The sequence below is a fragment of the Castor canadensis genome, chromosome 9, assembly GCF_047511655.1.
Source record: "Castor canadensis chromosome 9, mCasCan1.hap1v2, whole genome shotgun sequence".
Lineage (NCBI taxonomy): Eukaryota > Metazoa > Chordata > Mammalia > Rodentia > Castoridae > Castor > Castor canadensis.
The window spans coordinates 330,384-355,145 of record NC_133394.1 but is presented as its reverse complement, the minus strand read 5'-3'; the positions used below and the strand labels follow the sequence as shown (position 1 = coordinate 355,145).

Genomic DNA, 24,762 nt, shown 5'->3' with positions numbered 1-24,762 from the left:
TTTTTCAAGAATGTTTTTACCTATTCAGGGTCCCATGAGATCGTATGAATTTTGGGATGAATTTTTCTATTTCTGAAAAAAATTCTATAGAATATATAATCTTTTGATAGGGATTGCACTGACTCTGTAGATTGCTCTGTGTAATACTGACCAGTATTAACAATATTATGTCATTCACAAATACAGAATGCTTTTCCACTTATTTGTTGATGCTGTTGAGACAACGTCTCTCTATGTTTATGCTGCCCAGGCTGGCCTTGAACTCCTGGGCTCAAGTGATACTTCTGCCTCAGCCTCCCAAGTAGCTGAGGATATAGGCACATACCACTGTACTCAGGTCCTTTATTTTGCAGAACATCTTTAGTAACAAATATTTCACATATTGTGAACCTAATTCAAGTGCACAATCATTTTCCATATATTTAGTTCTTTAATAATTATAAATTTTTCCTGTTTCTATTTTTAAAACCATTATAATTTTAAAACATTTTTATGACCCCTTCAAAGAAACCCAGTACCCGGTCACTTCACATTTCTTCCTAACTACCCACCACAACTCCTACCCAAGGCAACTACAGATCTACCTTCTGTCTGTATGGATTTCCTCATTCTGGAAATTTCACAGAAGTGGACTTATACAACATATAGTCCCTATAACTGTCTCATTTCACTTACTGATTCCATGATATTTTTATGTTGTATGACTTCTCAGTATATTTCTTTAAATTACCAAATACTCTATTGTATGGATATACCACATCCATCAGTTGACAGAAAAGTTCCTTTCATTTTTAAAATGCTTCAGTGAAGTCAGGCATGGTGGTACACGTTTGTAATCCCAGTTACTCATGAGGTGGAAATCAGGAGGATCACGATTTGAGGCCAGACCAGACAAGAAGTTAGCAAGACCACATCTCAACCAACAAAAAAGTTGGGTGTGATAGCATGCGCCTGTCATCCCAGGTACGTGGGAGGCATAACAGGAACCCTGCAGTCTGGGATGGCCCAGGAAAAACTATGAGACCCTATTTGAAAAATAACTAAAATAAAAAGGGCTGGGAGGACTGGCTCAGGTGGTAGAGTGCCTGCATGAGACCCTCTGTTCAAACTCCAGCACCACACAAAAAAAAAAAAATTGAAGGCCAGCCTGTGATACATAGTATCTCCCCCACCCCACCCCCAAAAATGGTACAATGAACATTTGTGTTGTTTTCATTTCTCTTGGTTAACATGTATAAGAATGGAATTGCTGAGTCACATGAAAACCACTGTTTGATTCTCCATTTTATATTCCTACCAGTACTGTATGAGGGCTTGAATTTCTCCCCATCTTCACTGACAATCTGTTAGCGTCTGTCTTTTTTTAATTGTTATTATAGTCATCCTCGTGTGTGTGAGATGGTACCTCACTGTGATTTTAATGTGGCCAACGATGTTATGCAGCCTTTCATATGCTTTTTGGGTACATGTACATCTTTGGAGAAATGTACAAAATTCTTTGCCAACACTTGAAGTGTGTTGTCTTACTGAGTAGTTTTCGTATATTTGAACTACAAGTCTTATACCAGACATATGATTTCCCAATCCTTTATCCTCATCTGTGTTCTTTTCAGTTGACCTTATTTTTAGAATAGTTTTAAGATCATACCAAAACTAAACAGAAAGCAGAGTATTACCACATACCCCCTGCACCTGTACAAGCACATCCTCCCCCAACATCAACATAATATGCCAGAAATGACACATTGGTTACAAGTGATGACCCTACTAAAACTAAAGTATTATAACCCAAGTCCACAGTTTACACTAGTGTTCACTCTTAGTGGTACACAGTCCGAGAGTTTTGACAAATGTGTGACATATATTCACCATTACAGTATCAGAGGTAATAGTATTATTGCCTTAAAAAATCCTCTCCACTCTATTTATCCCTCCCCTCCCTGTCCCAATCACTGGCAGTCAGTGATCTTTTCATCATCTTCATAGTTCTGCCTTTTCCAGAATGCCTTTTAGTTTGAATCACACAATATACACAAAGCCTTTTCAGGTTGGTTTCTTTCACTCAGTAAAATGAACTTAAGGTTCATCCACTCTCTTCACACCTCAATAGCAATCATTAATAGTCCATTGTATGGATATGCCATCATTTATCCATTCACCTACTAAAAGACATCTTAGTTACTTCTAAGTTTTGGCAATTATGGATAAAGCTGCTATAAAAGTCCGTGAGTTATTATGCAGCTATAAATTTCAACTCATTGGGTAAGTAAGAATAGTTTTGTGTAGTAAGAGTAGTTTTGTTTCTTAAGAAACTGTCCAACTTCCTTCCAAAGTGGCTGCACTATTTTGCATTCTCCCCAATGAAGAGTGCGAGTTCCTATTACTACATCCTTACCTGTATTTGGTGTCATTGTTTTGGATTTTGGCTATCCTAAATCATAGGTGCACTCTTGACATTTCATTATTATTTTGATTTATGACTCCCTAACCAAACATGATAGGGTCATCTACTCATATGCTTACTTCATGTTTGTTTATATTTTTTGGTCCAGTCTCTTCTCTTCAGGTCTTTTGACCATTTTTAAATAAGGTTGCTTTTTTACTATTGAATTTTAAGTTGTCTTTGTATATTTGGCGTAATAGCCCTTTGTCTAATTTTCTTTAAAATTAAGAAAAAAAATTTTTACGGGCACGTTTCCTGCATGGTTTGTCTCCTCAGTCATTTCCACAGGATTCTGAGAAGTTGTAGAAATATGCAAGCGCAGACTCAAGGCTCAGCTTCTTCTCCAGCCTTGTACATCACTGGTCAGCCCTGTGCTCCCATGCGCCACTTGGACAGAGCATGAGGAGATCCATGTTGGAAAGATTTGTTTTTGACAAACATTCTCCTCCAGTCTTTGGTTTGTCTCTTTTTTTCCGTGATGGTTGTTGTTTTGGCAAACGATCTACCACTGAGCTATATAGTCAGCTGCTTTTCATTCTTTTAACGTGTCTGTCACAGAGAAGATATTTTTAAGTTTGATGAAGTCCAGCTTATCAATCATTTATTTCAGACTGTGCTTTGTTGTTCTTCTTAAAAAGCGATGTGACTTCCAGAGTCACCTAGACTTTCTTTCAGGTTATCTTCAGAGTTTTGTAGTTTTGTGTTTTACATTTCAGTCTATGATTCGCTTGAGTTAATTTTTGTGAAGAGTGCAAGTCTTTATCTAGATTGTTTTACATAGAGATGTCCAGTCATTCCAGCACCATTTGTTGAAAAGACTATTATTTCTTCATTATATTGCTTTTACTCTTCTGTCAGAGATCAGTTGACAGGGCTAGAGGTGTAGCTCAGTTAGGTAGACTACATGCTCAACATGTGGGATGCCCTACATTCTATACCCACACCACAAAATCAACAAAGACGTTTATAGTTTCTGCTCTTAAGACATTTAATTCATTTTGTATTTATTTTTATGTGATATAGGGAGAAGGTCAACTTCACTGTTCTGTACAGGGTATCAGTTGACCCAACATTGCTCACTAAGACAAGTATTCTCTCCCTACTGAATGGCCTAGGCACTTCTGTTGAAAATCAGGTGAGTGGTAGAGCGCCTGCCTAGCAGTGTGAGGCCCTGAGTTCAAGCCCCAGTACTATAAAAAAAAAAAAGGAAAATCAGGTGAGAACAGACATAATTCATTTTATCCCAGTCTATCCTTGAGTTAGTACCACAATCTTGATTATCGTAGCTTTTTAGTAAGGTTAAAATCAGAAAGTATGAGCACTTCGCTTTTGTTTTTTGTGGTGCTGGGTAGACTGAGGGCCTGTAGCATGCTAGGCAAGTACTCTACCATTGAGGTATATCCCTTGCTCAGTTTTTTTTTTTTTTTTTTTTTTTTGGTGGGAGCAAGGTTTCAACTCAAGGTTTTGTACTTGTAAAGCAGGTACTCTACTGCTGAGCCACACCTCCAGTCCATTTTGCTCTGCTATTTTTTTTGAGAAGGAGTGAACTTTACACACCCTCCAGGCTGGCCTCAAACCATGATCCTCCCAAACTCAGTTTCCCAAGTAGCCAGAATTATAGGTATGAGCCACCCACACCCAGCTAACTTTGTGTTTTGTTTTTTTTTTTTAAAAAAAAAGATTGTTTTGACTGTTCTGTGTCATTCAAATATCTATTGTCAGTTACCTGCAAATAAGTTAGCTGGGATGCTGATGGGGACTGTGCTAAATCTACTGGCTGCAATTGGTTAGTTTCTATAAATCTTATTGTATATATTTTTCCCCTTCAACCTCTGCTTTCTTATCTTTTTTGATGTGTTCCATGTATATAACTGGTTGTACTTACATAAAATTGAGCTTAAATATCACCTTATTTTTGGGCTACCTGCCCTCTGCCTATATGTCCCTTCTTTCTTTTCTTATTCCATTCTTTTCTTATCTCAGTCCCTCTCTCTTAATTTCAAGGTATCCTTCAAACTAATATAAAAACTTTAATAACCTTAAACTTTTTCCAGATATATAAGTACTCATAAATGATTCATTTACCCTTCTATCCCAGTATGTGTCAATGTTACATTAAACCCATAAGAAATAATTATTGTTTTAGACATTAAACATTCACTTAAGCTTATTTACATATTATCACTTGTTTTGCTCTGCAGTCCTTTCTGTATCTCTGAAAGCTGCAAACAGTTTTATTCTACATTGGGACTTCCTTTAAAGAGGCCTTGCTGATGGCAATTTCTCACATTTTAACATCTTACTTGAAAGGCATTTTTGCAAGGCATACAATTACAGGTTAACAGTCACTTTTCCTGGGCAATTGCTATCATTCCATTGTTTACGGCTCCATTCATTACTGTTGGAAAGTCAGTTGTCTGACTCCTTTCTCAGAAAGTAATCTGTTTTTCTTTCCCTTCTCTGCTGCTCACCTGTGTACTTCCTTTAGTTCTGAAAGACCCTAATTACTGCTTCTTAAAATACTGATTTTTCTCTGTTCTTTTTCTCCTTTCCTGGAACTCTGACTAAATTATATTTTAGGCCTTCTCTATTATTCTATATTCCAAGTTTGTTGCTTGCTTTTTTATTTCAAAACTAAAAAGCTTTATAACAAAATCCACTTGGTGTTAGATTATGTAAGTGATTTGACACCAAACAATAGCAAAGACTGTTCAGAGTATCATTATGTACTCTCTCTTTATAGTGCTAATTTCTGAATTTCTTGTGAACAGCCTTCACATTCCCTGTGTCTAATCTGCTCTTAATTCTCTCAATTGATTTCTATATTTATTCTTTGAAATTTCTTCTCTGCACATACTTTTATTTCCTTAAACATAGGTATACCATAATTTAAGTTGTACTATCTCAATTATTTTAAGGTATGGCCCTCCTGTTTGTTCTTTTTGCTCATTCTCACATGTGCTATTTTATTTCTTTGTTTGATTAACTATAATTTTGTGTAAATACCTTGTGGTCTAGGATAAAGGTAGATGTCTTCAACATGATCTGCATTTGTTTATGGTGGTTATCTGTAAAACTAATGGGCTACAATCATTTTAAATTCACAACTAGTGGTTACTTCAGTCACAAAGGTAGTGTGAATTTGGGTTCTGTGATTATACTCTAGACTGATTTTTTTTTTTTCTTCCCTATGTTCTCACCACAACCAGAGAAATATTCTTATTCTACTTCAGAGTGGAAGAGGTTACTCTCTCCCTGACAGTTTATTCCTTTTCAGTTCCAATTTAAAGGGGAAAGGACTCCTAACAGAATCCTCAACTTTGGCTGGTCCTGGGCTGTGTCCTTTACCTCTTTTGGGTAGCTTCTGCAAAGCTGAACTCCTCAAACTGTATGTTTCACAATGGTCTTCAAGACAAAACTGTCTTCAGTTTTGCATTTCTCTAACATTAACTTACCGTGCATATCTTTGGAGAGTTTAAGTAGATGTCATCTTGTCTATCAGATGGCCATTTTAGTTGTCTTCAGCAGTAAGGAAACTGAAAGTCTATGTTCATTCTTTAGGCCAGTTCAACATAGCCTCTGGATCCTCCCAAACTCTTTTTTGTGGAGGCCAAAAATGATCACCAAAACTTCCCTATCAATTTGGCATACTTTTCATTCCTATTGGTGTCCAGTTTCTGACACACCTGATTACTCTCTCTCCTCATGGAGCCAGTTTTGGCTTCCATATAGCACACTTTCCTATACAACTCCTAATGATCATTCATCAGGGCTTTTCAATTCTACATTTCCTGTTTACCATAAATTACCAACATCCATCTCCCAGATGGATATCCTCTTAATAGCATAGAATTTCTTCTGGCCACTGTTGTCTCCATACAACCCATTATCTGCCAATGACAACCAGAGTGATATTGTTAAAAAGTTTTGATCATGTCACAGTGCCCGTGTAAAACCCTGTATCTGAACTTTAGATAAATTCTACACTGTTTAACACAGCCCAAAAATTCTAGAATTATCTGACTTACCTACTCTGCATGGTTAATTCTTACACTTCAGATTTTACTGTAACTTAACTCTTATAGGCCTTCCCTTACTACCTAATCCAACACCAGTCTGTTTTTTCTTTTATACCATTTATTATAATTTGTGATTGAGTACTTATTGTGGGTTTATCTAAGTGACTGTTCTAAATTGTCTGCAAGTGAAAGACCTCTATTCGTTATCTTTTCACTCTATATCCAAGAACTAGTACCAGGTACCGAACACAGTGAACACTCAATGTACGTATGTTAAGTGGTTGATTTCTCTTTAAGTAGACCCATAGGAAAAGTACAAGTCTAATCAGCAATTACATGTTTAGCACAGAGTTACAACCAAGGAAAGTGAATTATTAAACAGTGAGGCTATAGATAATGAATCAGGTCAAAATAAGACATATGTACAAATACAGCTATAATGTTTAAAGTTAGATAGCCAGGATTATTTCCTGTCAATAAATATGTATACTGCCCACGGCAGGTTCTCCAAAAAGCCAGTGACTAAAAAAGGAGGCTAAAGAGGCTAAAAGCAGTAACGGAAATTCTAGGAAGAAAGAAATGAGGAGCCAAAAAGGAAACTGTACTTCTTATTGATGATAGGAAGCCCGTAGACAGGTGGTTAGCCACTTGCTGGCCAGCTTTTCTTTCTACAACTGTAACTTTTTCTGATCAAGATCACTTTCCTATTTTGGCATAGGAAAGTGATTAGTCTATCCTTAAAGCAAATATTTAACCTTGAGGGCTTTTCTGAAAACTTTAATGGCAGAAAAAGATCCCTTTTAACCATACGCATATCATTAAAATTTGCATAAAAGAAATGTAAGATGCCCAGGAAAGTACTGTGGCTCTCTCTTGTATTTTACCTTAATAACTAGGATGGAGGCCAGATCTAGGGTGAAATGCAGGGTAGAAACTTGAGATAAGGTTTCAAGTAGCATCTACAGCACCATAGTAATGAATGGACAAGGAGCAACTTTTCCCATAACCATTTCCACTACCCTACAGCATATACCATAGATTAAGATGAGAAAGACAGAAGGGAACTCTCCAAATTCACTAGCTCATACAGCTGGTGTGACAGCCAGGTAAGGAAAGTATTATAAATTAAGCCTATCCATGATAACTTCACTTCTTAATTCCTTCGTATGAGAAAAGGCCTTCTTATTATTTGTACCTGAAAAAAGCAAGGGTTTTAGTCAGTGAATGCTACCTTTTTGGTAATTACAGTATTCATTATACTGCCATTTAAAATTATTTCTCAGACTGTGACTATCAAATATATTTCCAGTGATTTTTCAAATTATACATCATTCATTTATATTATAATAAAGCCTCAGGTTTAAGAAAACATAACCAGTAACATATAACTAAAACAAACTATCAGCAGAAAGATGTCAGCCAGAAACTATTACCTTTATGGCTGTGAATGTGTCTTCATCTTCCATCCATAAATCCTGTTCATAGTAACATAAACCATCGTTGATAACTTTAGCAAGTTCCCATGTAATTTCTGCCTGAGATGTGTGGTTCTCTGTTTGATCTTCTCCAGGATGTTTTCTCACATAAGGTGGTATCTGAGTTATAATCAAAATCTTGTTTAAATCCTGATCATCAATTTCATAGTCTGAATCATTATCAGACCAATCAATAAATGTGTTTTTTTGTCCTATCTGTTCCATTTCTTCATCAAATAAAAAATCAAGTTCTTCTTGTTCTCGCTCTTCTGGAAGATACAGTTGGTTTGATGCTTCTTCAGGTACAGATATTGACCCCTGGAGGAAGAAATTGGTATTTTGTATAAAATGTTTCCATCACTTTTTAAATAGTAGTAAAAGTTTCTAAGCAAAGAAATCTTATCCTAATTTTATTAGGATAAAAGTGGGGAGAAATGGGGGAAAAAAAAAAGGGAGAAATATTTCCTGTCTCCATGCAAGAAATGGGAGTAGAGATGTTTCCATCACTTTTAAAATAAATGTCCCTAGCAAGCACAGTGCCACCAAAAAGTAAGATAAAAGTGAATGCCACATAACTCTGTTAAAAGTAAGTAACAACAGCCGGACACAGTGGCTCATGCCTGTAATCCCAAATACCCAGGAAGCAGAGATTGAGAGGATCAAAGTTCAAAGCCAGTCCAGGTAAAAAGTTAGCAAAATTTCATCTCAACCAATAAGCTGGGCATGGTAGCACATACCTGATCATTCCAGGAGACATAACTAGGAAAGTCGCAGTGCAGGCCAGACAGGGCAAAAATGTGAGACCTATTTGAAAAAATAATGAAAGCAGAAAGGGGATGTGGCTCAAGTGGCCTGAGTTCAAACCCTAGTACTGCCAAAACATAAAAGGCAATTTCACCAGTAAACAAGAAAAACTAAAAACTAAGAAATTCTAACTCTTAGAGAAAAGTGCTCCTTACTTTAGCAATGGTTGGGATCTAAAGCAAGCATGCCTATTCTCTGCCTAGTTCTACAAGTCCAAGTCTGTAGCACCATTTCATTTACCTCACACTCAGCACAATGGCCTGTGGATAAGGAGATTCACACAGCCACAAAAGAAACCCACATCCATTTACTAATGCTAACATGAACCATCAACCAAAACTCACCAGATTGAAGGTACAACCAACATCCTAAAAGAGAAAGACTTCAATAAACAAAATGGACAGAATAGTGAAATATCAAAAGAGGACCCTTTTTCAACCTCCCACCTACACCACAATAGTAAGATGATCAACCGAGGAAAAACAGCAGATGAAAAGGAATACCAGAAAGTGAGAGAGAAATACTAGTTTCCCCCAAATGAAGGTCATGAAAACTCAGATCAATGAATAAAAACAGACCTACACCAAGAAATATCACCCTGAAATTTCAAGACTGGCAATGAAGAAATCATCTCAACATTCTCAGATAGAAAATAAGATCATTTGATACAAAGAATCTGAGTCTAAATTTTACAAATCGAAATCTTAAACCAAGATGACAGGAGAAAAATGCTCTCAGAAAAACAATGTACAACCAAGATTTAACTCATAAGTCTACAGGCAGTTCTGGGGTTTGAACTCAGGGCCTCCAGCTTACTAGGTAGATACTCTCTACTTGAGCCATGTGCCCAGCCCTTCCACCCAAGATTTAGAAAGACCATTTTTTGTTGAGGTGGGGGAGCTGGGGTTGTAGCTCAGCAATAAAGTACATGTTTAGCATGCAAGAGACCCTGGGTCCAATCACTCACACCAAATAAATAAACAAAAAGATTATTATTATTATTTTTTTTTTGCAGTACTGAGGCTTGAACTCAGGGCTACACCTTAAACCACTCCACCAGCCATCCCCTCCCCCCCTTTTTGTTATGTTGGGTATTTTTGAGACAGTTTCTCACAAACTGTTTGCCCAGGCTGGCTTCAAACCACAATCCTCCTGATCTCTGCCTCCTGAATAACTAGGACTACAGGCATGAGACACCAGCACCCGGCAAAAAAAAAAGATAATTTTTAAGATGTACATTGACTCTGGGCACCAGTGACTCACACCTATAATCTTAGCTACATGGGAGGCTGAGATCAAGAGGATTGTGTGTTGAGGGCAGCACAGGAAAATAGTTCACAAGACCCCATCTCCAAAAGAAGCAGGGCAAGCCAGGCAGTGGTGGTTCACACTTATAATCTGAGTTACTCAGGAGGCAAAGTCAGGAGGGTCACGGTTCAAAGCCAGCCTGGGCAAATAGTCTTGAGACTCTATCTCAAAAATATCCAACATAAAAACAGTGCTGGTAGAGTTTCTCAAGTAGTATAGCACCTGCCTAGCAAGTGGTAGGCATGAGTTCAAACCCCATTACATCCAAGAAAAGAAAAAAAAAAACACCAAAAAAACAAAAAACAGAGCAAAATGGATTGGAGTTATAGCTTAAGCAGTAGAACACCTGCTTTGCAACCATGAAGCCCTGACTTCAAACCCCAATCCCTGGCCCAGCAAAAAAGTACACTGACATTGATAACATAATAACTAACCCACCTCAATAGGTACCTCTGAAATAGCTGGGCCCCCTGAACTTGTAGCTGTGTTTCTCTGGGCCAGATCCTTCTGTAGCATCAGCATATATTTCAGACCTGTACAGATCTCATTACACTTTTAAAAACACTTTTAAAAAAAACATTTGCCAGTGCTCCTCGGCATAACCCTTCTCCAATACTTACTTATCCTTCCAAAAGCTTTATTTTATAAAATCAAAGATGTTATTAACTTTACGGTGAACTATAATCTCACAGATCACTGAAAAAGAAATGCTGAAATGTGGAGATTTCAAATGTAAAAGGGTAAAAATGTAAATCTCATTAATCAAGTCTTCATCATTGAGATAACTATCCTCCCTAGTTATCCAGGTATACTATGAAAAAATCTTAAGAATTACTCTTAGGATCTTTAGAAATTCTTGTTTTGAGAAAGGTGCTTCAGCCATTTGGAAATGAACAATGGGGGGTGGGGAATCCTCTTGTGGTAACATTTAAATATACTGTTTAATCACCATTACTAAGATGTTTTTGGCTCTGAGATGTAGCTCAGTGGTAGAGCACTTGCCTAGGACACTTAAGGCCTTGGGTTTGACTCCCAACACCATAAAAAACAAAACAAAACAAAAAAAAACAAGCACGAAAGTTATCTTGGATAAAGGTTCTTTGGACCTGATAATTCTTTGCTATGCTGGGTTAGAGAAGTCCTGTGCACTGTGGGATCTCTAGCAGTATGTAGTAGCACTCTCCCAGCTGTGACAACAAGAAGTCTTGTAAAGGTACTCAGGGAGGCAAATTTCAACGCCTCCGTACCTCCAGTGGAGAACCATACAGTTCTCAGAAATAATTATATCTTATGAATCCTTCACCCAGTTTCTCCCAATGTTAACATCTCACAAAACTGCGTAACAATGTCCAGACAAGCTATTTACATTTATATAAACCTATCAACTTTAGAATTCCCTAGTTTTACTTGTACTCCTTAGTGATGTAGTCAAAGTAATTCTGCCATGTTGAGTATGTGAATCTACCACCAGATGAGAACACAAGGCACCTCACCCCAAGGAGCTTTCCTGTTGCCCTTTTAGAACCATATCCATCTGTCTGACTCCCTCACACATACCCAGGACATCAATTCTATTTTCTTTAAATAGCCTAAAGATGATTAAACATTCTACATGCCTTAAGAACCTTATAAATAATTAACAAGGATATAACTTCAAAATGTAGACATTTTCAATTTTATAAAAATTGAAATATTTAAATTTAAATTAGTCATGAAAGAGCCAAATATATTAATCACAAATAAAAGGCTAAATCAAAATATTCTTAAATGTTCAAACATTTAAGATAAATCTTAAAAGTTGAGACAATGTGATTTACTTCCCACAAAGAGTAATGCATAGGTTTTTCACTAAAGACCAACTCTTGTTACAATTTTTAAATTTTTACATATGTATCTGACAAACAGAAAATCCACTAACCTTACACTGCACAGGGTATAGCACACTTCATTTGGTTTACAACTCACCTTTAATCTCACCAGAGATGTATGATGTCTCTTTCTTACTTCTATCCAAGGTTCTGAGTCCAAGTCAGGTAAACTTGTAGATAAACCTCTAGACATTGCTTGAAGATTACTTGTTTCAGAATTTTTCTTTGGGCTCAATGGACTTCCAATTCTTGGAGAATTTGGGGCAGACTCTAAAATTTTAAATTAGTTATACAGTTAAAATGGTTTTCCTTATTAGTGAAATACATTTCATTTTTTCCTTAACATGATAAATCAATCTCAATTAAACCTTCCCAGTGATTTTCTCAAAAGGGAAGCCACTGAGCAATAAAATAATGTAATCCTTACATAGACCACATTCATTCCAATTTCTCAAGAATGTCAGTATGAGTCACTAATTTAATGATGGCAAATCTATTTGACAATCAAGTCAGCGGTGACATCTCATTAAAAGCTATAAATTATAACTACTCTTAAGCCATAGTCTAATTATATTCAGATAAAATGAGTTTCTCATTGTTTGATCCAGACCTAAAGTAGCTATTCTTCCAACTTTCCATTTCCTTTAACAAGGTTACATGCACTAAGTGCAGGATGCCCACTAAGTTGGCTCATAGTGAACACTGCAGAGGGTATGATGTCACCACACTGAAGTGCACAACTCCAGCGATAACTTTTAAAACATTTAAAAACTGTTGTTAGAATTTTAAAGGCCTTTTTTCTCCACACGATCACTCTTACCAGTTTATTTTAATCAAAATAATATACTCTATAAAATACAAGTTTTCTTTATAAATGTTTTTTCAAAAGTTAAAAAATATTTAAGTGTTTTATATTTTCTTCCTCTGCTTATATGAACTTGCTTTGGACAGTGCTTTAAAAATACATACTGCAACATGTCATAACCTCAAATACACACAAAATTTATTTTTTTAAATGTATACCGTGAAATTCTAAACATCATTGACCCCTAAAGTCACTAGAAACATCACAAAGTTGAATGTTACATACAGAAAGCTGAAATAAATTAACACCAACAATCCTTTCATTTGCTAAAGTAAAGGCACATTGCAGGACTGGGTGTGAAAAGTGTTCTGTGATTTTTATTTCCATTGACATGCTAGAATAAGATGGTTTTAATAGCTTTCCCCTAGACACATGGATTCAATAACAGATTAGTATATTACTTTTAAAAGAGGCATTTTATGGTAGGGAAAAAACTGTAACTGTGCTTTCAATACAGTAGGCATGGACTGTTGTAAAGCACTTGCCTAGCATGTGGGAGGCCCTGGATTCAATACCCAGTACAAGACAACAACAAACCAGAAACAGTTCTTGCTATACAGTAAGCTACTGAGCACTTCAAATGCCATCAAGGATATATGTAAAAAGCACACCAAAAAAGACTTGGTACCAAAGTTTTATATTGGGCACATGTTGTAAGTAACGGATATAAGTTAAATTAAAATATCTAATAAAAATGCAATCAAAACAAAATATCTTATCGTTTTAAGGCTACTGAATTTTATGGAATTATGTGTATGGGTCATGTATTTTTATTAGATAGTGCTAGTCTACAAATTTCTTGACTAATGGTATATCTATCACCAATTCATTCATAAAAGTAGAATAAATGAAACACACGGTTTAGGCTGTTTCATACTGATAAAGCTAGAGGAAAGGGAAAATATTATAATCTATGTTCCTATAGTAAGACTTAAGTTTGAAACAATCACTATCCTGCTAATTATGTCTGGAGATGGTTCCTAGTGTAACTATTATGAGCATTAACTAAATTACTATATATAGTTCAAGGATGAGTGACAACAGCAACCAGCATGATAGGAAATCAGTAGCTACTATTTTAACATCCACCTAAGAGTTTATTCTGTAATCATCTCTGAGTGTTCTTTCTGCTTGAATTCTGCTTCTGCCATGAAGTGTTTCATTATATTCAAAACACACATGTGCTAGAAATGGCGTTATATTAAACTACACAGAGTCTGGGTTAGACAAAGATTTTAAGTTGTAGAATGAGACTCTGAGGTTTTTATAGTCTGTTTGTTTTTATCTTTTTTTATAGTCTTATATATATGCCTTAAATGCTTTTTTGTACCCATATTTTCCTTTATAATGAAAATATTTCAAACTATACATCTGTAGTTTTAAGATAGCAAACACATCTTTCAAGACCAAGTTTAAATAAGATTTGAATTATCTAACATTAAACTTATTTATATAGACAAAATTATTTTTAGACACATACTTTCATGCTTAAGTTTTAATTTGTGAAAATGTACAAAATTTATCTTTGGTTTTCCACTGCATGAAAATTGTTGACGTGGCTCTCAGAGATAAATCACCATGTACATTCATACCTGGCATGGCTTTTCTCCCCCTCCTAAGGAAGGCCACAGTTCTGAGCACTTATACACATTTTTTAAAGGATTATATACTTTGTGTGCACCTTCAAGAATACTTCTATATACTGTTTTCAAAGGAAATCCCACTGCTTATTCAAGAATCATTAGATCTCACACATTTTTTTTTAAAGCCCAAAGCAAACAACAGCAGCAACAACAAATCAAGATTGTCAGGTACCTGACTTCTCAATTTTGATGAATGAAATCCTTTATTTAAGATAGTACAATACGATATCCATAGCACAACAAAACCTTCAGTTTGAAAGTAATCTTACCATTCTCATAATCAACCTTTTGTGGTGCATTAAGATCTTCTGCTCAGTGCACATGTCAACCCATGTTACACAATTCAACCTCCAAAGAGGAAAAAATACAAATTTAAATTTCTTTGATAAAGAATATCAATTATGTTAAAGTACTTTACCATACGAACTCCTTAGAAAGTATATATCCAGGCTATGTTTTTAAATTTTAAGGTCTTCTAATTTGAGGTTAAAGCTTCACTACTTTTCTCTACTATGTACATATCAAGACAGTCAGTCTACACTTCCCATCTCTTATTTCTACTTCTGATTTTTGGTGACATACTACTTCTCCATTGGCTTTACAAAGCTAGGCTTTCTTACCACAAGTAGATAATTATGGTCAGAAATTTGGGAATTCATAGGGAAAGGTGAGTTACATATTTATTCCTATGGCCTAATATGAGTCAGCATAATTCTAAGAACATTCCATTTTCTTTATTCATTTAACCACTTATTTTCTTGTGTATAATCTAAAGAACCCAAAATTTATAGCACTTTACTATTCACTGACTTATTTGTGCAGACACTTATGTGCATGTATATAAGTTTATGTTACAAAACACAAAGCTGTACAAAACATGATTTTGTTCTTACAATTTTATTAATAATTCATAAACGGTTAATGGACAGGCATCATCAACTTGACTGACCTATCTTAGCTATTCTGTGGGAAAAGTATTTCCTGTATTATCCAACTTACCCAACAATTGCTGATAGCTGGCTAAAAGTGTCATCTTGGACCCCAAGTTTACACAATAAATAAATCTAACTTATACAATCAGCCATTATATCTTTAAAAAATAAACAAAAACCAAAAAACTAAAACAATGTCACTTTTCTTCAACATTTAAAACACATGCCCAAGTTTCTAACTGAGAATAGAAGCAGAAGGCTGACAAGAAATACGAGATAAAAATATCCGTGAAACTGTCCATCATCAATGCTTTATTGATGGGCAGCTCCTTTCATACTGATGTATCAAAAATACAATTTTGAAGAGTAAAGGAACAACACCCTTGTTCATTTCTTAAACCTTAAGTGTCCACATTAATAAATCTTATAGTCCATGTGAAAAATCACAACATGTGAGTTATGCAATGTACCTATACTGAAGGAAAAATTAAGTAGCAAAGGAGCTAACCATTTGGGAAATGCTACTAATCCTCTCCTTTTCTGCTTTATTGATCTGGGCACAAGTACATATGCCTGAAAACAAAAGACAGAATCTTGCAGTATTTCCACAATGATAGAAGTAACTTTCCCACCGTGAACAGAAGTAGCCCAGGGAGCCCAGGCTAATTACAAAGAAACAGGCAGCTCCTATAGTAACATTAGTAGTCCTCTGGTCTGTCTCGCTTCATCATCATAAAGGTGGTGATCTCCACTGCAATGCTGGCCCAGGCCCCTCCACAGAGGCTGGGAGTGAAGCTTCCTGCACAGAAGACAGTCGGCTGGCTTTGGTGTCTGCAGCATCAATTGTTCCAGCATTTACAATGGCATTTCAGTGAGGCACCTATTCCACTGCACATTCCGATCAAATGGCATCCAAGAGCATCAGTAGATCATCACCCTGACTGAAAAAGTTTAAGCACACATTTTTTTTTTCCCAAGAGGGAACGCCTTTAAAATGATCCAGGAAAATAAATAATTAACACTAAAGAAGTTTTTGGAAACGCTAAACAACCAGATTAAAGAGAACCCCAATTGTACTTTAGAATGTTGGTCATCTTATCTTTTCAAGACAAGGTTAAAGGATATTGGAAACAAAAGTAAAGGAAGGCTACCCTACTCATGAGTACAAAACTCATAGACTATTCCAGTCTTACAAAGGGAAAACTGGCACTATATATCCAGAATCATTTACTAAAATTAAAAGAATATATGTAGAAATTCCACATGTAACAAATTACACATAGAAATTAAGAAACATGAGAGCTTTACCCATAATTCCCAGATCCCTATTTAAATTATAGCTCTGTGTGGGAGGCAATAGGAATCAAATTTAGAGCATCACAAGTCATTTAGTTATCTCAGATTTTCCTATTAAAGCTAAATAAACTAAAAAAGATAGGTAAAATGGATCCAACAGCCCACTGCTATGCTGTTTGCTCTAGAAGAAAAGCTGTTACCTGTATGGGAGCAAAATGTTTGGCCTGGTACAAACTCTGGACAATCAATCAGTTGAGAGAAGTCTGTTTGTGGCACATTCCGTGGAGGAGGGCCTGGGATTGGCCATTTTTCTGGTTCTATCTTTTTTCTCATTTTCTCATCCACAATTTCTACTTCTGTGCTATCCTTCAGTGCCTAGCAATAGGAATTTTGAGGTATTAAAGAACTTATATTCAAAAAATCTTAATTGCACATCTTGTATTTCTAAAAACCTAAAAATAAAATCTGAAGTTAGCAGACTGTGTTGCAATTAATGGTTCTAAGATATTTTACGAATTACTATTAAGAACAGAACAAATTTTAAAAACATTTGTTCCTATAAAGTAGGAACTCTTACTTACCAGCAACTTAACTTGTACCATATAGTATTTTTTCACAATTAGAATAGGCACATAGGATTATTAAACCAAATAGAAGCACAAGACATTTAACCAACAATTGGGCTTTATTATCCATTTTTTCCTTCCGTATTTGCTTTTATTAGCCTTTAAAATAACATTGTAAATAAAATTTAGGCTTTCTGTTTTATTTATTGTAGTAACAGCCACCATTTATTGAATGGTGAGTACCCACATGCACACATGATTTCAAAGCACAGCAAGGTAGGTATTACTCCTGTTTTAGAGAGGAGGAAACTGAGGCTCAAGGAAGTAAAACTTAATAAAAAAGCTCACAGTATGAGACAACACAAAGAGAGGAAAGTCTTAGTCATTAGGCCACAGTGCCACCCAAAAAGCACGTGCTATAATTAGGGATAGTCTGAAACCAATCCAAAATTTCTTCAAAATAAAAATTAAAGACTTTATCAAAAATAAATTAAACCTTTAAGTGGGTCAGGGAGGAGGTTGGGGGGTGGCCCAGAGTGAGGGAGGGGGTGACCTAACCAATGTAAGGCCATTCAGAATTGTCACAACAAATTCCCTCCACCCAATACAATGAATATATGCTAATAAAAATGAAAAAAAGCCTTATTGGTTTAATTTCTAACTGAAATTCTAGGGTAATTATCTTTTACAAGTCAGGGTAAATGTAAAATATATAACGTAAACACTCACATACTTATGTGTACATTAACTTAGAAAAACTAAAACATAGTACATTTCAGGTAAACATTCTATATATGTGTTACTTTATGAACTTTTCATTTGTATGCCCTTAATATTAGTAAAGTATTTATTTCTCAACTTACATTTTTCATAGCTGGGCATTACCTTAAAATTAGGATTCAAACTTATTTCTCAGGCTGGTGGAGTGACTCACACAGTAGAGTGCATGCCTCAAAAGCAAGAGGCCCTGAGTTCAAGCCCCAGTACCGCACCCCCCCCCACACACTACTCCTGGCCAAAAAAAGAAAATCAAACTTATTTCTCAAATTCTTGCCGGATGCTAGTGGCTCACACCCTAACTACTCAGGAGGCAAAGATCGAGAGGACTGTGGTTTGAAGCCAGCCCACGCAAATAGTTCAAGAGATGCTATCTTGAAAATGCCCAACACGACGAGGATGCGGGGAAAAAGGAACCCTCTTACACTGTTGGTGGGAATGTAGACTAGTACAACCACTCTGGAAAAAAATTTGGAGGCTACTTAAAAAGCTGGACATCGATCTACCATTTGATCCAGCAATACCACTCTTGGGGATATACTCAAAAGACTGTTACACCAGAGGCACCTGCACATCCATGTTTATTGCGGCACTATTCACAATAGCCAAGTTATGGAAACAGCCAAGATGCCCCAGCACTGACGAATGGATTAAGAAAATGTGGTATCTATACACAATGGAATTTTATGCAGCCATGAAGAAAAACGAAATGTTATCATTCGCTGGTAAATGGATGGAATTGGAGAACATCATTCAAAGTGAGGTTAGCCTGGCCCAAAAGACCAAAAATCGTATGTTCTCCCTCATATGCGGACATTAGATCAAGGGCAAACACAACAATGGGATTGGACTATGAGCACATGATAAAAGCTAGAGCACACAAGGAAGGGGTGAGGATAGGTAAGACACCTAAAAAACTAGCTAGCATTTGTTGCCCTTAATGCAGAGAAACTAAAGCAGATACCTTAAAGCAACTGAAGCCAATAGGAAAAGGGGAACAGGTACTAGAGAAAAGGTTAGATGAAAAAGAATTAACCTAGAAGGTAACACCCACGCACAGGAAATCAATGTGAGTCAATGCCCTGTATAGCTATCCTTATCTCAACTAGCAAAAACCCTTGTTCCTCCCTATTATTGCTTATACTCTCTCAACAACAAAATTAGAAATAAGGGCAAAATAGTTTCTGCTGGGTATTGGGGGGGGAGAGGGAGGGGGCGGAGTGGGTGGTAAGGGAGGGGGTGGGGGCAGGGGGGAGAAATGAACCAAGCCTTGTATGCACATATGAATAATAAAAGAAAAATGAAAAAAAAAAAAGAAAAAATGAAAAAAAGAAAGAAAATGCCCAACACGAAAATAGGGCTGGTGGAGTGGCTCAAGAGGTAGAATTCCTAACTAGCAAGCATGAAGCCCTGAGTTCAAACCCCAGTACCACCTATATATATATATATAAAATTCCTTTGAGAAGGGGTCTGAAATATGCCATGGAAAATCCTATGGTGATGGATTTGAATTAGTGGCATCTATTTTTCCAGACACATACTTTTCCTCATTTTGTCTACTGAAGAATTCAGAAGCAATGACACTCCAGCAGCAAATCCATCATCCATATCATGTGGCACCCTGAATGAATTTTTTAAGTTTTACAAATGAAAAGAGCCCAGAGACAGAAGAAATCTATTTATACAAATGTCAAGGACAAAACTGATCTATGATAATAGAATCACAAAAATGGACAGAGGACTGGTGGAGTGGCTCAAGTAGTAGAGCACCTGCTTAGCAAGCTTGAGGCCCTGAGCTCAAATCCCAGTACCACCAAAAAAAAAGAAAGTAAAAGTGGAGCCGGGCACCAGTAGCTCACGCCTGTAATCCTAACTACTCTGGAAGCAGAGATCAGAAGGATCGGAGTTCAAATCCAGCCCAGGCAAACAGTCCATGAGACCCTATCTCAAAAAAAAAAAAAAAACCATCACAAAAAAAAAAATTCACTACATACTCTTTGATTTTCAATTATATCTACTTTTTTCCCTATTTAGAAAAAATCAATTTAAAAGGTTGGATATGTAGCTGAGTGGTTTGAGTGGTATAGCAGTTGCCAAGCATTCATTACATAGTACAGAGAGGAAAGGGAAAAGAGAAGGGAAAGGGAAAGGAAACAGAAAGAAAAGGAAATGATCAAATAACAAAGAAAAATGAAACATTTGTCATTTAGCCCTTAAAAGTGTATCACAGAAAAATCTACGCCATGGGTGAGTGTTGGTAGCATATGCCTATAACCCTAGGACTCAGACGGTTGAGGCAGGAAGCTTGCAAGTTTGAGGACAGCCTGGGCTACATAGCCCCTGTCTCAAAACAAACAGCAACAACAACAAAACACACAAACAACAACCAAACTACACCACGCACAAAAGTGAGATAAAGACCCAGGCAATTAGATGAGTTTCTTTTTGCTTTTTTTGGTGATACTGGGGAGGGGTGTGAACTCAAGGCCTCATGCTTGCTAGGCAGGCGCTCTACCACTTGAGCAACTCCAACTCCACCAGTCCTTTTTTTGGTTTCGTATTTATTGCGATAGGCTCTCTTGAACTATTTGCCCCGGCTGGCTTTGAACTGCAAAACTCCTAATCTCTGCCTCCTGAGTAGCTAGGATTACAGATGTGAGCCACCTGCACCCAGCTAAGTTTTTATTAAAATCAAATCTTGGTTACCTTGAGCTGCTACTGTGTGCAATCAGTATTCTGGTTCTATCTGACTAGCTGTTAGTTGGGGTCCTTTTATTAATAACACATGGCTATTACTGTGAATAGTAGTAATAAACTGTGGAATACACAGATCCATCCCTTAATGACTGCATGATTAATACATGCTAAAAACATATGAAGACTAATAATGGTAGAAAATGCCTATTTGGTGTGCCAGATATCATTAACAATCCTAGCAAGTACATGTTAGAGTTTCAGAATAGTCAAAGAACTACAGGAATGTATACAGAGTATGTCCATGCTTATAGATATGTACAGAGTACAAAGCCTAATTTTGAAAAAGCCTTTTAAAGAAATTAAAAAAAAGCTCTTTCAAGAAAGCCTTACTTTCTTTAAAAAAAAAAAAAAAGAGGACACCATTTTCCACTGTTACAAATGCTAGGTGCATAATGAATGTTAAGTGAATGCAGTCTTGTGCTGTTCTAAATTGTGTTTTTGCTTTTCAAATCTTATTAGTTCTTACTGTAGCATCAGCTAAAGCCAGGCATGGAGGCACACGCTTATATCCCAGCACTCAGGAGGCTGAGAATAGAAGATCAAGAGTTTGAGGCCAGCCTGGACTACTTAGTGAGACCCTGTTCAAAGGGAGGGACAGAGGGGATGAATGAAGGAGAAGGGAGGGGAGGGGAGGAGAGGAAGGAGAGAAGAAAGAAAGGAAGGAAGGAAGACAGGAAGAAAGGAAGAAAGGAAGGGGAGGGAGGAGGAAAGAAGAAAGAAAGACAGAAAGAGAGGGAAGGAGGGAGGGAGGGAAAGAAAAGGGGAAAAGAAAAGAGAGAAGAAACAGGGGGAAGAAAAAAGGAGGGAAAGAAAGGAGGGGAGGGACAGGGAGAGGGAGAAAAGAGAGGAAGAAAGCTAACTTTCAGAGGGGACAAAGAAAATAAGTGAGTGAACAGGAGAATGAATATGATGAAATTATATTATATGCATGTGTAAAAATGTCATTAACAAAATCCATTATCTTGCACAATTAATACATGCAAAAAAACCCCACCCAAACAAACAAACAAAACCCTTTCTTTTAGTCCAGCGTGGTAGTATATACTGATAATCCCAGCTACTCAGTAGGCAGAGACAGGAGGATCCCGTTCAAGGCCAGTCTAGGCAAAAAAAGTTAGAAAAACCCTGTCTCAAAGACCAAGCTAGGTATGGCGGCAAATGCCTGTGATTCCAGCTGCTTGGTAGGAGATAGGAGGATGAAGGTCTGGGGCTGACCGTGAAACCCCAAATGAAAAACAAAGAGAAAGGGGCTAGGGTTATGGTTCAAGTGGTAAAGCACTTGCAAGGACTTGAGTTCAAACCCTAGTACCACCAAAAAACAGTATTCACTCCTTACATTTTTATCACTGTTGAGGCAGATAACCAATGTGCTTGGGGATTTGATGGAAATAGAAACAGACTAAAGAGCCAAATAGTTACAAGCTGATTCCTACAGAAGCGGAGACCAGAGAGCAGGTGACAACTCTACAGAAAATGATAGCCGAATTGACCTTTTCTACAGTGCAGACAACTGTAGCAGTTAAGAAACTCAACCTGATATTTATTATAATTATATTTTGCTCCACAAAAAACTTTGAAAGAAACAGTAAGCTTTCTTTAAATTAGAGTATACGGAACTTTTTACAGTGCTTGCCTAGCATGCATGAGACCCTTAGATGATCCCAGCACCAAAAAAAAGAAAAAACTACCTACAAATACACAAATGCAGGGCTTTTTCATAAAAAGAAACATTAACAACAAATCAGTATTTTGTTGTTTTGAAAACCTAAACTTTCCTATAGCTGCTTTTTAATTGGGTTTTTTAAAGTAAATCATAGCAAGTTTATTTATTTATTTATTTATTTATTTTTGCAGCACTGAGGTTTAAACTCAGGGCTTCATATCTGCTAAGCAGGTACTCAACTACTTGAGCTACCACCCACCCCCTCAGCCCTCTATAGCTGGCTTTTAAAGCAGAGACCACACATATTTAAAAACCTTGCTATTCAAAGAAAGCCGTTAAGAAAATGAGTAAAGGATTGGAGATATAGCTCTGTTAGTAGAATGTTATCGAGCATGTGTGAGGCTTGGGTTTGATCCCAGCACTGCAGTGGGGAAAAAAAGACAAATGAAAAAAATAAGTCAAAGATTAGGAAAAGTATTTATAAAATACACACTAAAAACTCATAAACTAGTCTTAGCTACATCGTGAGACCCTATCTCAAAAATTAACCCCAAAGTCTGGGGATGTTGCTCAGTGGTAGAGCACTTGTCTAGTATGCCCAAGGCCCAGTGACCAATCCCCAGAACTGCAAAAACAAAAAAAAGTCGAACAAAACTATTGACTTGAACAGGTATTTCAACACCTAAGATATACAGATGACAAGCACATGAAAAGAAGACAGCATTAGTCACTAGGAAATTTGGATTAACCAGAATGAGAAAGCACAACAGCAATCATTTAAAAATAACGTGGGAATGCAAAATGATAAAGCCACTTTGGACAACAGACTGGTAGTTTCTCATGAGGGCAATTTCAATTCTAGACATTTACCCAACAGAAACAAAAATATGTACCCAACAAACTTTAGGCCTAACTCATGATTTCCAAAAATTAATACAATCGAAATATTCATCAACAAGTGGATAAACTGAGACACACCTATACTATGGAATGCTAGTCAGCAACATTAAAGAACAAACTACTGATACATGCAATAACACAGATAAACTTCAAACCACCATGCTTATAGTGAAGGAAGTCAGAACAGCCAGGCATGGTGCCCCACACTCATAATCCCAGCTTTGGGGAGGACAAGGCTGGAGGATGACGGAGTTGGGAGCTCATCTGGGCTACGTATTTAGCGAGACTCTGTCTCGAAAAATCAAGGAAAAAAAAGAATCATAAATGAAGGCTATAAACTCTCAGATTTAGCCACTTTCACGATATTCTGGAAAAAGCAAAATATATCTACAAAAAGGAATCAGCAGTTGCTAGGGGCCATGTGTAGGGAAAAGGATGGGCAACATGCGATAAACTTGATTGCTATATACACAGGAAACAGGAGAACCCAAGAACATGGAAAGCACTTCTACAAATAAAGACAGATTTAATAAAAGCAGTAAGGCAACCACTGCACAGACTGTTTTAAATTAGTATTTCCACAGCACACAAAATGTCCAATATTTTAGTAAGTGGGAATACATGCTATCTAACAGCAACATGAAGAAGATTCAAGAACCAGAGTACTCAAGAAAGACTGAATAAAGTCCTTCTTTACTTGTTGAGGGTTCCCAAGGCCAGACATTTATTTTGGAAATAGTCATGAGATACTCTCTAAGCTTTTAGGCAACCACAAATTGTCGGCTTTTTTTTAATACTACTTTTATATTTATTGAGCTGGCACTATGTTGCTCAGGCTGATGTTGGAACGCATGGGATCCGGGGATCTTCCCACCTCAGTCTCCTGGTTAGCTGAGACTATAGATGTGAACCACCACACTCAGCATATATATATTTTTGTGGGAGGTGGGGGTTGAGATGGGGGTCATTCTATATAGCCAAGGCTGGTGCTGAACTCATAATCCTTCTGCTTCTCTCAAGTAGCTACAGGTCTGTACCACCAAGCCTAACACTTTTTTTTTGTAATATTTTTTTGGAGCAGTTTTAGGTTCACAGGAAAGTACAAAATACATATTGTTTTTTTAAATGAGTATTTACCTCTAAGATGAGATTCAGGTTTGTGGTGAGAGCCTGAACACGGTGAAAGCCAGCAATGAGGGAAATAGGCAAGAAGCCTTGTGCATCCATCTTTCTCCGAAGAAAGAAGTCTCGTTCCAGGTTTTCAATGCTGAAATAATACTCACTGAGAAAAGAGGAGAGAAAGGAAGCATAAATTTCACCCACTCACTCAACAGCATGTAAAAATATCCACTGTTTAAATACCAACTGCTATTCTAGTTAATAATAATATCACAATATGACATAATATAGATGGCCTAATATGACACAGGATAAATATTATAGATA

The 24,762-nt window shown here is 36.8% G+C and overlaps 1 protein-coding gene and 2 pseudogenes across 1 annotated transcript in view; all 3 read right to left on the bottom strand.

Annotated features, from left to right (window-relative positions):
• Window positions 1-7,881, bottom strand: part of LOC141410827 (copper homeostasis protein cutC homolog pseudogene) — a 30,413-nt pseudogene extending 22,532 nt beyond the window's left edge.
• Larp1b (La ribonucleoprotein 1B) overlaps window positions 1-24,762 on the bottom strand; it is a 112,806-nt gene that overhangs the window by 62,739 nt on the left and 25,305 nt on the right. The window contains 4 exon segments of the mRNA XM_074041151.1: window positions 7,896-8,255; window positions 12,015-12,187; window positions 16,854-17,028; window positions 24,454-24,598. Coding sequence (XP_073897252.1) covers window positions 7,896-8,255; window positions 12,015-12,187; window positions 16,854-17,028; window positions 24,454-24,598 — 853 coding nt within the window.
• LOC141411214 (small nucleolar RNA SNORA73 family) lies at window positions 2,690-2,861 on the bottom strand (annotated as a pseudogene).